General features: G+C 27.7%; 1 protein-coding gene across 1 annotated transcript; it reads right to left on the bottom strand.

Annotated features, from left to right (window-relative positions):
• Window positions 1-68: 68 nt before the first annotated feature.
• Window positions 69-1,678, bottom strand: LOC143364715 (uncharacterized; the record flags this gene model as incomplete). Its single annotated transcript, XM_076804909.1, has 2 exons — window positions 69-1,217; window positions 1,486-1,678. Coding segments are annotated over 2 exons (1,342 nt in total), but the record flags the coding sequence as incomplete, so codon positions are not given.
• Between the last annotated feature and the right edge of the window lie 15,768 nt (window positions 1,679-17,446).

The raw sequence follows: 17,446 nt of genomic DNA, 5'->3' as shown, positions 1-17,446 counted from the left end.
GAACCGTCTGTGATAAGCGAAGTGATGTGATTGTTTAATTGATGTGTAATATCGAAGCGAGTAACTAGTCATGGATCGGTGTTTTCTGTTGACGTGGTGTCATCGCGAGATTCTAATTTTGGTCTGTCGGATTTCCGATCCAAATGCAAATGTGTGTTATGCGGTAGGTTGCATTTTTTGCATCTGCCACCGCGACATGTATTGTGCGAATGTCCCGGTTTTAGGCAATTGTAGCATAAATTTGACTTGCGAACTAACTCAATGCGTTTTTCTACAGATGCATCTAAAAACGATTTACATTGAAATGCTGCGTGCGATCCCGATTTACAGATTCCACACGTTGGGAATTGTATTGCGGTGTTGAAAACCCGCCGGACTGATCTTGGCGAAGGCGGTGGCGAATTACGTTTAGGTGGATTGTATTTTGCGCGATTATTGTTAGAGTGTGATTTTTGATGTGTGTTTTCTTGTCTCTGGTGATTATTGTACGATACGGTTTCATAATCCTTGCATTGATGTGATGCCATATGCATGAACTTGAAAATATCATCAATTTTGGGCACTTCGGTATCGGATAACGTGCGTTCCCACGTTTTCCGCGTTTCCTTGCCCATACGCGAAATGAGGATGCTAGTTAGAAGATCATTCGCGATATCTTCCTTTTTCCGTCCTAACGCTTCGAGTGATCGAATGTGAAGTTGCATGTAGTTTGCAAGATCACGAATTGATTCTGATGAATCGTTTGACATCGCGGATGTGTCGCGTAAAAGAGCCGCGTGTCGAAGTACCAATGCGCGTTTATTGTCGTAAATTTCGGTTAAGTGCTTCCAAGCGGCTTCGTAGTTTTCATCACTTATCGTGAATGCGCCGATTGCGATTTCGGCCCTTCCCGATAAGGATAACTTCAAGTAATTTAATTTTTGTATATTGCTTAACCCGGTATGTGTGTGAATCATTGTTTGAAACGCGTCCTTAAATGTTACCCAGTGTTCAATTCGCCCGTCGAATTTTGGTAAATCTATCTTTGGCAAATTGACCTGAATAATCTTTGATTCGTCGTGATTGTTTTCAGAAAGCGTGATTTTTGTGTTTGTCGCGAAAGATTCTTGTAATTGAATCGCTGACGCAATGGCGTTGTCATAATTCTCGGTTACCTGTTCTCGTTGCTTATCTAATTCCTCATAATCATCGGACAGCATTGCAAGCTCGTCTTGATGCTGATTGAATTTAGAAAATAGATCTCTTAACCGGCCGATTCTTTCGCGAAGTTTTATGCGTTCTAACGGAGAATCTTTATAACACGCAACAAAGTTGTTCAGGACGGTGATTTGGCCTTTGAAAAATCTACACTTATTGCGTAATGAACCGATTTGTTCGTTTTTGTCGATCGTTTGTTTGCTTGAGGACGCCATTTCGTGAAATCGAGACAGAAAGGAAGTACGATATAAGAAAGGATTTGATTGTGTGCGAATTTGACAAGCCTACCTTGCCGATGACTTCTTTCGCTGTCTCGTTCCTGGTTCCTTGATCCTGGAGAATCAGCAGGCTGGAACTCAGGTCCCCAGTGTTTGTTGATCTCCCGGAAGATGTGTCGCCAACAACAGTACTGGGATGCTGTGAACGCCTCCGGTCCGCTTGCTGCCAGGAGGACGTTGGTTCCCCGATGCCACTGATGTGGCTTCCCCGAAGAGATGGAGATCGTCAAGGCTGACAAATCTCGTGAATGTCCGTTTTACACACACTCCACTAGATCACTGATCCGGCTCGAAGGACCATGAAATGTTTTGTGTCGGTATGTTTAATAAATGCGAGTTTTGTGACAATGTTCGTTTATTTTTAAACAATACACGGCACTATCACCTGCCGAATTAACCTTAGGTGATTGGTTAAATTAGGAACAGTGGTCGCAGTGTGGAAATTGACGGACTATGTGCGTTTTAAAAATCGTGTAGATGCGCGAGTGTTTCTGTGTTCTGTCTGCTTAAGATGCGAGGATGATTCTGAGGGTTCTGAATGCTTCAGATGCGCGGATGATTCTGATCTTGCTGTTCCGAGGTCCGCTCTCTCGTTAACTCGTGTAACGAGGAAATTCGTAGGCATAGGCCCAATTTTGGGGGAAAAAGCACCCCATTCGTCACTTAGGCTGTAGGAGGAGGGTCTTCTTCTCGTGGTGGAGGTGGAAGCTCCTCCTCAGCCGAAAATGGGAAATCTCGAAAAATGCGCGTTTTAAGGACCTCGGAACAGCGCGTCTGTTTTTCGGCCTGAGTGGCCTTCGAAATTTATGGCCTGCGTGGCCCGCGTGCTGGCTGGCCCAAGTGGCCCGAACGTGGTTTATTACCCCCTTGGTCTGAGTACGCTCACGAAACCAAGGGGATGCGATCTTAGGCTCGAACCCGAGCGTGTCTCGATAGACACAACCCAGGTGCCCTTGTGAAATATGACCTGTGAGGCCTGGCGATGCGACGCAAGGACTGCGTTTCCTTGGCCGCTGCGTGCTACGGACAACGGCCCGTTGTAGTCCGAATTCGGGACCCTCGCGTACCTCGCGATCGGTACTCGAAACGAGAGTCTAACGAATTGACTTTATGGCCACTTTTCCAATGCTGTCAGCTTAAACCCTCGAGTGCACATTTTCGACATTTCGAGGACTAAGCATTCTTCTAAGTAAACGAAGGACAGCAAATAATCGGAAAAGGGCCTCTAAACAAATACATGAAATCGAACAATAATAGAATATACGAGAATATAGCAGAATATGCCAGAATATACCATAATATTACTAGAATATAGAAGAATATACGAGAATATACGATAATATTACTAGAATATAGGAGAATATACCAGAATATACCATAATATTACTAGAATATAGAAGAATATTCGAGAATATACTAGAATATAGCAGTATATACCAGAATATACTTGAATATACCAGAATATACCATAATATTACTCGAATATAGAAGAATATACGAGAATATACCAGAATATACTAGAATATAGCATAATATACCAGAATATTCCAGAATATACCATAATATTACTAGAATATAAAAGAATATATGAGAATATACCATAATATTACTAGAATATAGATGAATTTACCAGAATATACCATAATATTACTAGAATATAGAAGAATATACCAGAATATACCATAATATTACTAGAATATACGAGAATATACCAGAATATACTAGAATGTAGCATAATATACCAGAATATGCCATAATATACCATAATATTACTAGAATATAGAAGAATATACGAGAATATACCTGAATATACCTGAATATACTAGAATATACCAGAATATACCATAATATTACTAGAAAATAGAATAATATACGAGAATATACCAGAATATACTAGAATATAGCATAATATACCAGAATATGCCAGAATATACCATAATATTACTAGAATATAGAAGAATATACGCGAATATACCTGAATATACTAGTATATAGCAGAATATACCCGAATATACCATAATATTAGTAGAATATAGAAGAATATACGAGAATATACCAAAATATACTAGAATATAGCAGAATATAATAGAATATACGAGAATATAGCAGAATATGCCAGAATATACCACAATATTACTAGAATATAGAAGAATATTCGAGAATATACGATAATATTACTAGAATATAGGAGAATATACCAGAATATACCATAATATTACACGAATATAGAAGAATATACGAGAATATACGATAATATTACTAGAATATAGGAGAATATACCAGAATATACCATAATATTACTAGAATATAGAAGAATATTCGAGAATATACTAGAATATAGCAGAATATACCAGAATATACTCGAATATTCCAGAATATACCATAATATTACTAGAATATAGAAGAATATACGCGAATATACCTGAATATACTAGTATATAGCAGAATATACCAGAATATACCATAATATTAGTAGAATATAGAAGAATATACGAGAATATACCTGAATATACTAGAATATACCAGAATATACCAGAATATACCATAATATTACTCGAATATAGAAGAATATACGAGAATATACCAAAATATACTAGAATATAGCAGAATATAATAGAATATACGAGAATATAGCAGAATATGCCAGAATATACCACAATATTACTAGAATATAGAAGAATATTCGAGAATATACGATAATATTACTAGAATATAGGAGAATATACCAGAATATACCATAATATTACTAGAATATAGAAGAATATTCGAGAATATACTAGAATATAGCAGAATATACCAGAATATACTTGAATATACCAGAATATACCATAATATTACTCGAATATAGAAGAATATACGAGAATATACCAGAATATACTAGAATATAGCATAATATACCAGAATATTCCAGAATATACCATAATATTACTAGAATATAGAAGAATATACCAAAATATACCATAATATTACTAGAATATAGAAGAATATACGAGAATATACCAGAATATACTAGAATATAGCATAATATACCAGAATATGCCATAATATACCATAATATTACTAGAATATAGAAGAATATACGAGTATATACCTGAATATACCTGAATATACTAGAATATACCAGAATATACCATAATATTACTCGAATATAGAATAATATACGAGAATATACCAGAATATACTAGAATATAGCATAATATACCAGAATATTCCAGAATACACCATAATATTACTAGAATATAGAAGAATATACGAGAATAAACCTGAATATACCTGAATATACTAGAATATAGCAGAATATACCAGAATATAGTTGAATATACCAGAATATACCATAATATTACTCGAATATAGAAGAATATACGAGAATATACGATAATATTACTAGAATATAGGAGAATATACCAGAATATACCATAATATTACTAGAATATAGAAGAATATTCGAGAATATACTAGAATATAGCAGAATATACCAGAATATACTTGAATATACCAGAATATACCATAATATTACTCGAATATAGGAGAATATACCAGACTATACCATAATATTACTAGAATATAGAAGAATATTCGAGAATATACTAGAATATAGCAGAATATACCAGAATATACTTGAATATACCAGAATATACCATAATATTACTCGAATATAGAAGAATATACGAGAATATACCAGAATATACTAGAATATAGCATAATATACCAGAATATTCCAGAATATACAATAATATTACTAGAATATAAAAGAATATATGAGAATATACCATAATATTACTAGAATATAGAAGAATATACCAGAATATACCATAATATTACTAGAATATAGAAGAATATACCAGAATATTACTAGAATATAGAAGAATATTCGAGAATATACTAGAATATAGCAGCATATACCAGAATATACCTGAATATACCAGAATATACCATAATATTACTCGAATATAGAAGAATATACGAGAATACACCAAAATATACTAGAATATAGCAGAATATAATAGAATATACGAGAATATAGCAGAATATGCCAGAATATACCACAATATTACTAGAATATAGAAGAATATTCGAGAATATACGATAATATTACTAGAATATAGGAGAATATACTAGAATATACCATAATATTACTAGAATATAGAAGAATATTCGAGAATATACTAGAATATAGCAGAATATACCAGAATATACTTGAATATACCAGAATATACCATAATATTACTCGAATATAGAAGAATATACGAGAATATACCAGAATATACTAGAATATAGCATAATATACCAGAATATTCCAGAATATACCATAATATTACTAGAATATAAAAGAATATATGAGAATATACCATAATATTACTAGAATATAGAAGAATATACCAGAATATACCATAATATTACTAGAATATAGAAGAATATACCAGAATATACCATAATATTACTAGAATATAGAAGAATATACCAGAATATGACATAATATTATTACAATATAGAACAATTTTCGAGAATATACCAGAATATACTAGAATATAGCAGAATATACTAGAATATAGCAGAATATAGCAGAATATACCAGAATATACCAGAATATACCATAATATTACTAGAATATAGAAGAATATACGAGAATATACCAGAATATACTAGAATATAGCATAATATACCAGAATATGCCATAATATACCATAATATTACTAGAATATAGAAGAATATACGAGAATATACCTGAATATACCTGAATATACTAGAATATACCAGAATATACCATAATATTACTAGAATATAGAATAATATACGAGAATATACCAGAATATACTAGAATATAGCATAATATACCAGAATATTCCAGAATACACCATAATATTACTAGAATATAGAAGAATATACGAGAATAAACCTGAATATACCTGAATATACTAGAATATAGCAGAATATACCAGAATATAGTTGAATATACCAGAATAAACCATAATATTACTCGAATATAGAAGAATATACGAGAATATACGATAATATTACTAGAATATAGGAGAATATACCAGAATATACCATAATATTACTAGAATATAGAAGAATATTCGAGAATATACTAGAATATAGCAGAATATACCAGAATATACTTGAATATACCAGAATATACCATAATATTACTCGAATATAGAAGAATATACGAGAATATACCAGAATATACTAGAATATAGCATAATATACCAGAATATTCCAGAATATACCATAATATTACTAGAATATAGAAGAATATACGTGAATATACCTGAATATACTAGTATATAGCAGAATATACCAGAATATACCATAATATTACTAGAATATAGAAGAATATACGAGAATATACCTGAATATACTTGAATATACCAGAATATACCCGAATTACCATAATATTACTCGAATATAGAAGAATATACGAGAATATACCAAAATATACTAGAATATAGCAGAATATAATAGAATATACGAGAATATCGCAGAATATGCCAGAATATACCATAATATTACTAGAATATAGAAGAATATACGAGAATATAAATGAATATACTAGAATATAGCATAATATACCAGAATATTCCAGAATACACCATAATATTACTAGAATATAGAAGAATATACGAGAATATACCTGAATATACCCGAATATACTAGAATATAGCAGAATATACCAGAATATAGTTGAATATACCAGAATATACCATAATATTACTCGAATATAGAAGAATATACGAGAATATACGATAATATTACTAGAATATAGGAGAATATACCAGAATATACCATAATATTACTAGAATATAGAAGAATATTCGAGAATATACTAGAATATAGCAGAATATACCAGAATATACTTGAATATACCAGAATATACCATAATATTACTCGAATATAGGAGAATATACCAGACTATACCATAATATTACTAGAATATAGAAGAATATTCGAGAATATACTAGAATATAGCAGAATATACCAGAATATACTTGAATATACCAGAATATACCATAATATTACTCGAATATAGAAGAATATACGAGAATATACCAGAATATACTAGAATATAGCATAATATACCAGAATATTCCAGAATATACAATAATATTACTAGAATATAAAAGAATATATGAGAATATACCATAATATTACTAGAATATAGAAGAATATACCAGAATATACCATAATATTACTAGAATATAGAAGAATATACCAGAATATTACTAGAATATAGAAGAATATTCGAGAATATACTAGAATATAGCAGCATATACCAGAATATACCTGAATATACCAGAATATACCATAATATTACTCGAATATAGAAGAATATACGAGAATATACCAGAATATACTAGAATATAGCATAATATACCAGAATATTCCAGAATATACCATAATATTACTAGAATATAGAAGAATATACGTGAATATACCTGAATATACTAGTATATAGCAGAATATACCAGAATATACCATAATATTACTCGAATATAGAAGAATATACGAGAATACACCAAAATATACTAGAATATAGCAGAATATAATAGAATATACGAGAATATAGCAGAATATGCCAGAATATACCACAATATTACTAGAATATAGAAGAATATTCGAGAATATACGATAATATTACTAGAATATAGGAGAATATACTAGAATATACCATAATATTACTAGAATATAGAAGAATATTCGAGAATATACTAGAATATAGCAGAATATACCAGAATATACTTGAATATACCAGAATATACCATAATATTACTCGAATATAGAAGAATATACGAGAATATACCAGAATATACTAGAATATAGCATAATATACCAGAATATTCCAGAATATACCATAATATTACTAGAATATAGAAGAATATATGAGAATATACCATAATATTACTAGAATATAGAAGAATATACGAGAATATACCAGAATATACTAGAATATAGCATAATATACCAGAATATTCCAGAATACACCATAATATTAATAGAATATAGAAGAATATACGAGAATATACCTGAATATACAAGAATATAGCAGAATATGCCAGGATATACTATAATATTACTAGAATATAGAAGAATATACGAGAATATACCAGAATATACTAGAATATAGCATAATATACCAGAATATTCCAGAATACACCATAATATTAATAGAATATAGAAGAATATACGCGAATATACCTGAATATACTAGTATATAGCAGAATATACCAGAATATACCATAATATTAGTAGAATATAGAAGAATATACGAGAATATACCTGAATATACTAGAATATACCAGAATATACCAGAATATACCATAATATTACTCGAATATAGAAGAATATACGAGAATATACCAAAATATACTAGAATATAGCAGAATATAATAGAATATACGAGAATATCGCAGAATATGCCAGAATATACCATAATATTACTAGAATATAGAAGAATATACGAGAATATAAATGAATATACTAGAATATAGCATAATATACCAGAATATTCCAGAATACACCATAATATTACTAGAATATAGAAGAATATACGAGAATATACCTGAATATACCCGAATATACTAGAATATAGCAGAATATACCAGAATATAGTTGAATATACCAGAATATACCATAATATTACTCGAATATAGAAGAATATACGAGAATATACGATAATATTACTAGAATATAGGAGAATATACCAGAATATACCATAATATTACTAGAATATAGAAGAATATTCGAGAATATACTAGAATATAGCAGAATATACCAGAATATACTTGAATATACCAGAATATACCATAATATTACTCGAATATAGGAGAATATACCAGACTATACCATAATATTACTAGAATATAGAAGAATATTCGAGAATATACTAGAATATAGCAGAATATACCAGAATATACTTGAATATACCAGAATATACCATAATATTACTCGAATATAGAAGAATATACGAGAATATACCAGAATATACTAGAATATAGCATAATATACCAGAATATTCCAGAATATACAATAATATTACTAGAATATAAAAGAATATATGAGAATATACCATAATATTACTAGAATATAGAAGAATATACCAGAATATACCATAATATTACTAGAATATAGAAGAATATACCAGAATATTACTAGAATATAGAAGAATATTCGAGAATATACTAGAATATAGCAGCATATACCAGAATATACCTGAATATACCAGAATATACCATAATATTACTCGAATATAGAAGAATATACGAGAATATACCAGAATATACTAGAATATAGCATAATATACCAGAATATTCCAGAATATACCATAATATTACTAGAATATAGAAGAATATACGTGAATATACCTGAATATACTAGTATATAGCAGAATATACCAGAATATACCATAATATTACTCGAATATAGAAGAATATACGAGAATACACCAAAATATACTAGAATATAGCAGAATATAATAGAATATACGAGAATATAGCAGAATATGCCAGAATATACCACAATATTACTAGAATATAGAAGAATATTCGAGAATATACGATAATATTACTAGAATATAGGAGAATATACTAGAATATACCATAATATTACTAGAATATAGAAGAATATTCGAGAATATACTAGAATATAGCAGAATATACCAGAATATACTTGAATATACCAGAATATACCATAATATTACTCGAATATAGAAGAATATACGAGAATATACCAGAATATACTAGAATATAGCATAATATACCAGAATATTCCACAATATACCATAATATTACTAGAATATAGAAGAATATATGAGAATATACCATAATATTACTAGAATATAGAAGAATATACGTGAATATACCTGAATATACTAGTATATAGCAGAATATACCAGAATATACTTTAATATTAGTAGAATATAGAAGAATATACGAGAATATCCCTGAATATACTTGAATATACCAGAATATACCAGAATACACCATAATATTAATAGAATATAGAAGAATATACGAGAATATACCTGAATATACAAGAATATAGCAGAATATGCCAGGATATACTATAATATTACTAGAATATAGAAGAATATACGAGAATATACCAGAATATACTAGAATATAGCATAATATACCAGAATATTCCAGAATACACCATAATATTAATAGAATATAGAAGAATATACGCGAATATACCTGAATATACTAGTATATAGCAGAATATACCAGAATATACCATAATATTAGTAGAATATAGAAGAATATACGAGAATATACCTGAATATACTAGAATATACCAGAATATACCAGAATATACCATAATATTACTCGAATATAGAAGAATATACGAGAATATACCAAAATATACTAGAATATAGCAGAATATAATAGAATATACGAGAATATAGCAGAATATGCCAGAATATACCACAATATTACTAGAATATAGAAGAATATACGAGAATATACGATAATATTACTAGAATATAGGAGAATATACCAGAATATACCATAATATTACTAGAATATAGAAGAATATTCGAGAATATACTAGAATATAGCAGAATATACCAGTATATACTTGAATATACCAGAATATACCATAATATTACTCGAATATAGAAGAATATACGAGAATATACCAGAATATACTAGAATATAGCATAATATACCAGAATATACCATAATATTACTAGAATATAGAGGAATATACGAGAATATAAATGAATATACTAGAATATAGCATAATATACCAGAATATTCCAGAATACACCATAATATTACTAGAATATAGAAGAATATACGAGAATATACCTGAATATAGCTGAATATACTAGAATATAGCAGAATATACCAGAACATAGTTGAATATACCAGAATATACCATAAGATTACTCGAATATAGAAGAATATACGAGAATATACCAGAATATACTAGAATATAGCATAATATACCAGAATATTCCAGAATATACCATAATATTACTAGAATATAGAAGAATATATGAGAATATACCATAATATAACTAGAATATAGAACAATATACCAGAATGTACCAGAATATTACTAGAATATAGAAGAATATACCAGAATATACCATAATATTACTAGAATGTAGAAGAATATACCAGAATATACCATAATATTAACTCGAATATAGAAGAATATACGAGAATATACCAGAATATACTAGAATATAGCATAATATACCAGAATATTCCAGAATATACTAGAATATAGCATAATATACCAGAATATGCCATAATATACCATAATATTACTAGAATATAGAAGAATATACCAGAATATACCACAATATTATTACAATATAGAAGAATATACCAGAATATACCAGAATATACTAGAATACAGCAGAATATACTAGAATATAGCAGAATATAGCAGAATATACCACAATATACCATAATATTACTAGAATACAGAAGAATATATGAGAATATACCATAATATTACTAGAACATAGAAGAATATACCAGAATATACCATAATATTACTAGAATATAGAAGAATATACCAGAATATACCATAATATTACTAGAATATAGAAGAATATACCAGAATATACTCGAATATACCAGAATATACCATAATATTACTCGAATATAGAAGAATATACGAGAATATACCAGAATATACTAGAATATAGCATAATATACCAGAATATTCCAGAATATACCATAATATTACTAGAATATAGAAGAATATATGAGAATATACCATAATATAACTAGAATATAGAAGAATATACCAGAATGTACCAGAATATTACTAGAATATAGAAGAATATACCAGAATATACCATAATATTACTAGAATGTAGAAGAATATACCAGAATATACCATAATAATACTCGAATATAGAAGAATATACGAGAATATACCAGAATATACTAGAATATAGCATAATATACCAGAATATTCCAGAATATACCATAATATTACTAGAATATAGAAGAATATACGCGAATATACCTGAATATACTAGTATATAGCAGAATATAATAGAATATACGAGAATATAGCAGAAAATGCCAGAATATACCACAATATTACTAGAATATAGAAGAATATACGAGAATATACGATAATATTACTAGAATATAGGAGAATATACCAGAATATACCATAATATTACTAGAATATAGAAGAATATTCGAGAATACACTAGAATATAGCAGAATATACCAGAATATACTTGAATATACCAGAATATACCATAATATTACTCGAATATAGAAGAATATACGAGAATATACCAGAATATACTAGAATATAGCATTATATACCAGAATATTCCAGAATATACCATAATATTACTAGAATATAAAAGAATATATGAGAATATACCATAATATTACTAGAATATAGAAGAATATACCAGAATATACCATAATATTACTAGAATATAGAAGAATATACCAGAATATACCATAATATTACTAGAATATAGAAGAATATACCAGAATATACCATAATATTATTACAATATAGAACAATATACGAGAATATACCAGAATATACTAGAATATAGCAGAATATGCTAGAACATAGCAGAATATAGCAGAATATACCAGAATATACCAGAATATACCATAATATTACTAGAATATAGAAGAATATACGAGAATATACCAGAATATACTAGAATATAGCATAATATACCAGAATATGCCATAATATACCATAATATTACTAGAATATAGAAGAATATACGAGAATATACCTTAGAAGAATATACGAGAATATACCTGAATATACCTGAATATTACTAGAATATACCAGAATATACCATAATATTACTAGAATATAGAATAATATACGAGAATATACCAGAATATACTAGAATATAGCATAATATACCAGAATATTCCAGAAATACACCATAATATTACTAGAATATAGAAGAATATACGAGAATAAACCTGAATATACCTGAATATACTAGAATATAGCAGAATATACCAGAATATAGTTGAATATACCAGAATATACCATAATATTACTCGAATATAGAAGAATATACGAGAATATACGATAATATTACTAGAATATAGGAGAATATACCAGAATATACCATAATATTACTAGAATATAGAAGAATATTCGAGAATATACTAGAATATAGCAGAATATACCAGAATATACTTGAATATACCAGAATATACCATAATATTACTCGAATATAGAAGAATATACGAGAATATACCAGAATATACTAGAATATAGCATAATATACCAGAATATTCCCGAATATACCATAATATTACTAGAATATAGAAGAATATACGTGAATATACCTGAATATACTAGTATATAGCAGAATATACCAGAATATACTTTAATATTAGTAGAATATAGAAGAATATACGAGAATATACCTGAATATACTAGAATATAGCATAATATACCAGAATATTCCAGAATATACCATAATATTACTAGAATATAGAAGAATATATGAGAATATACCATAATATAACTAGAATATAGAAGAATATACCAGAATGTACCAGAATATTACTAGAATATAGAAGAATATACCAGAATATACCATAATATTACTAGAATGTAGAAGAATATACCAGAATATACCATAATAATACTCGAATATAGAAGAATATACGAGAATATACCAGAATATACTAGAATATAGCATAATATACCAGAATATTCCAGAATATACCATAATATTACTAGAATATAGAAGAATATACGCGAATATACCTGAATATACTAGTATATAGCAGAATATAATAGAATATACGAGAATATAGCAGAATATGCCAGAATATACCACAATATTACTAGAATATAGAAGAATATACGAGAATATACGATAATATTACTAGAATATAGGAGAATATACCAGAATATACCATAATATTACTAGAATATAGAAGAATATTCGAGAATATACTAGAATATAGCAGAATATACCAGAATATACTTGAATATACCAGAATATACCATAATATTACTAGAATATAGAAGAATATACCAGAATATACCATAATATTACTAGAATATAGAAGAATATACCAGAATATACCATAATATTACTAGAATATAGAAGAATATACCAGAATATACCATAATATTATTACAATATAGAACAATATACGAGAATATACCAGAATATTACTAGAATATAGCAGAATATGCTAGAACATAGCAGAATATAGCAGAATATACCAGAATATACCAGAATATACCATAATATTACTAGAATATAGAAGAATATACGAGAATATACCTGAATATACCTGAATATACTAGAATATACCCAGAATATACCATAATATACCATAATATTACTAGAATATAGAAGAATATACGAGAATATACCTGAATATACCTGAATATACTAGAATTATACCAGAATATACCATAATATTACTAGAATATAGAATAATATACGAGAATATACCAGAATATACTAGAATATAGCATAATATACCAGAATATTCCAGAATACACCATAATATTACTAGAATATAGAAGAATATACGAGAATAAACCTGAATATACCTGAATATACTAGAATATAGCAGAATATACCAGAATATAGTTGAATATACCAGAATATACCATAATATTACTCGAATATAGAAGAATATACGAGAATATACGATAATATTACTAGAATATAGGAGAATATACCAGAATATACCATAATATTACTAGAATATAGAAGAATATTCGAGAATATACTAGAATATAGCAGAATATACCAGAATATACTTGAATATACCAGAATATACCATAATATTACTCGAATATAGAAGAATATACGAGAATATACCAGAATATACTAGAATATAGCATTATATACCAGAATATTCCAGAATATACCATAATATTACTAGAATATAAAAGAATATATGAGAATATACCATAATATTACTAGAATATAGATGAATATACCAGAATATGACCATAATATTACTAGAATATAGAAGAATATACCAGAATATACCATAATATTACTAGAATGTAGAAGAATATACCAGAATATACCATAATATTATTACAATATAGAACAATATACGAGAATATACCAGAATATACTATAATATAGCAGAATATGCTAGAACATAGCAGAATATAGCAGAAATACCAGAATATACCAGAATATAACCATAATATTACTAGAATATAGAAGAATATACGAGAATATACCAGAATATACTAGAATATAGCATAATATACCAGAATATGCCATAATATACCATAATATTACTAGAATATAGAAGAATATACGAGAATATACCTGAATATACCTGAATATACTAGAATATACCAGAATATACCATAATATTACTAGAATATAGAATAATATACGAGAATATACCAGAATATACTAGGAATATAGCATAATATACCAGAATATTCCAGAATACACCATAATATTACTAGAATATAGAAGAATATACGAGAATAAACCTGAATATACCTGAATATACTAGAATATAGCAGAATATACCAGAATATAGTTGAATATACCAGAATATACCATAATATTACTCGAATATAGAAGAATATACGAGAATATACGATAATATTACTAGAATATAGGAGAATATACCAGAATATACCATAATATTACTAGAATATAGAAGAATATTCGAGAATATACTAGAATATAGCAGAATATACCAGAATATACTTGAATATACCAGAATATACCATAATATTACTCGAATATAGAAGAATATACGAGAATATACCAGAATATACTAGAATATAGCATAATATACCAGAATATTCCCGAATATACCATAATATTACTAGAATATAGAAGAATATACGTGAATATACCTGAATATACTAGTATATAGCAGAATATACCAGAATATACTTTAATATTAGTAGAATATAGAAGAATATACCAGAATATACCATAATATTACTAGAATGTAGAAGAATATACCAGAATATACCATAATATTACTAGAATATAGAAGAATATACCAGAATATACCAGAATATACCAGAATATACCATAATATTAATAGAATATAGAAGAATATACGAGAATATACCTGAATATACTAGAATATAGCAGAATATGCTAGAACATAGCAGAATATAGCAGAATATACCAGAATATACCAGAATATACCATAATATTACTAGAATATAGAAGAATATACGAGAATATACCTGAATATACCTGAATATACTAGAATATACCAGAATATACCATAATATACCATAATATTACTAGAATATAGAAGAATATACGAGAATATACCTGAATATACCTGAATATACTAGAATATACCAGAATATACCATAATATTACTAGAATATAGAATAATATACGAGAATATACCAGAATATACTAGAATATAGGCATAATATGACCAGAATATTCCAGAATACACCATAATATTACTAGAATATAGAAGAATATACGAGAATAAACCTGAATATACCTGAATATACTAGAATATAGCAGAATATACCAGAATATAGTTGAATATACCAGAATATACCATAATATTACTCGAATATAGAAGAATATACGAGAATATACGATAATATTACTAGAATATAGGAGAATATACCAGAATATACCATAATATTACTAGAATATAGAAGAATATTCGAGAATATACTAGAATATAGCAGAATATACCAGAATATACTTGAATATACCAGAATATACCATAATATTACTCGAATATAGAAGAATATACGAGAATATTACCAGAATATACTAGAATATAGCATTATATACCAGAATATTCCAGAATATACCATAATATTACTAGAATATAAAAGAATATATGAGAATATACCATAATATTACTAGAATATAGAAGAATTATACCAGAATATACCATAATATTACTAGAATATAGAAGAATTTACCAGAATATACCATAATATTACTAGAATGTAGAAGAATATACCAGAATATACCATAATATTATTACAATATAGAA

The sequence above is a fragment of the Halictus rubicundus genome, unplaced genomic scaffold (assembly GCF_050948215.1).
Source record: "Halictus rubicundus isolate RS-2024b unplaced genomic scaffold, iyHalRubi1_principal scaffold0885, whole genome shotgun sequence".
NCBI lineage: Eukaryota > Metazoa > Arthropoda > Insecta > Hymenoptera > Halictidae > Halictus > Halictus rubicundus.
This window is presented reverse-complemented; position numbering and strand designations above follow the sequence as displayed.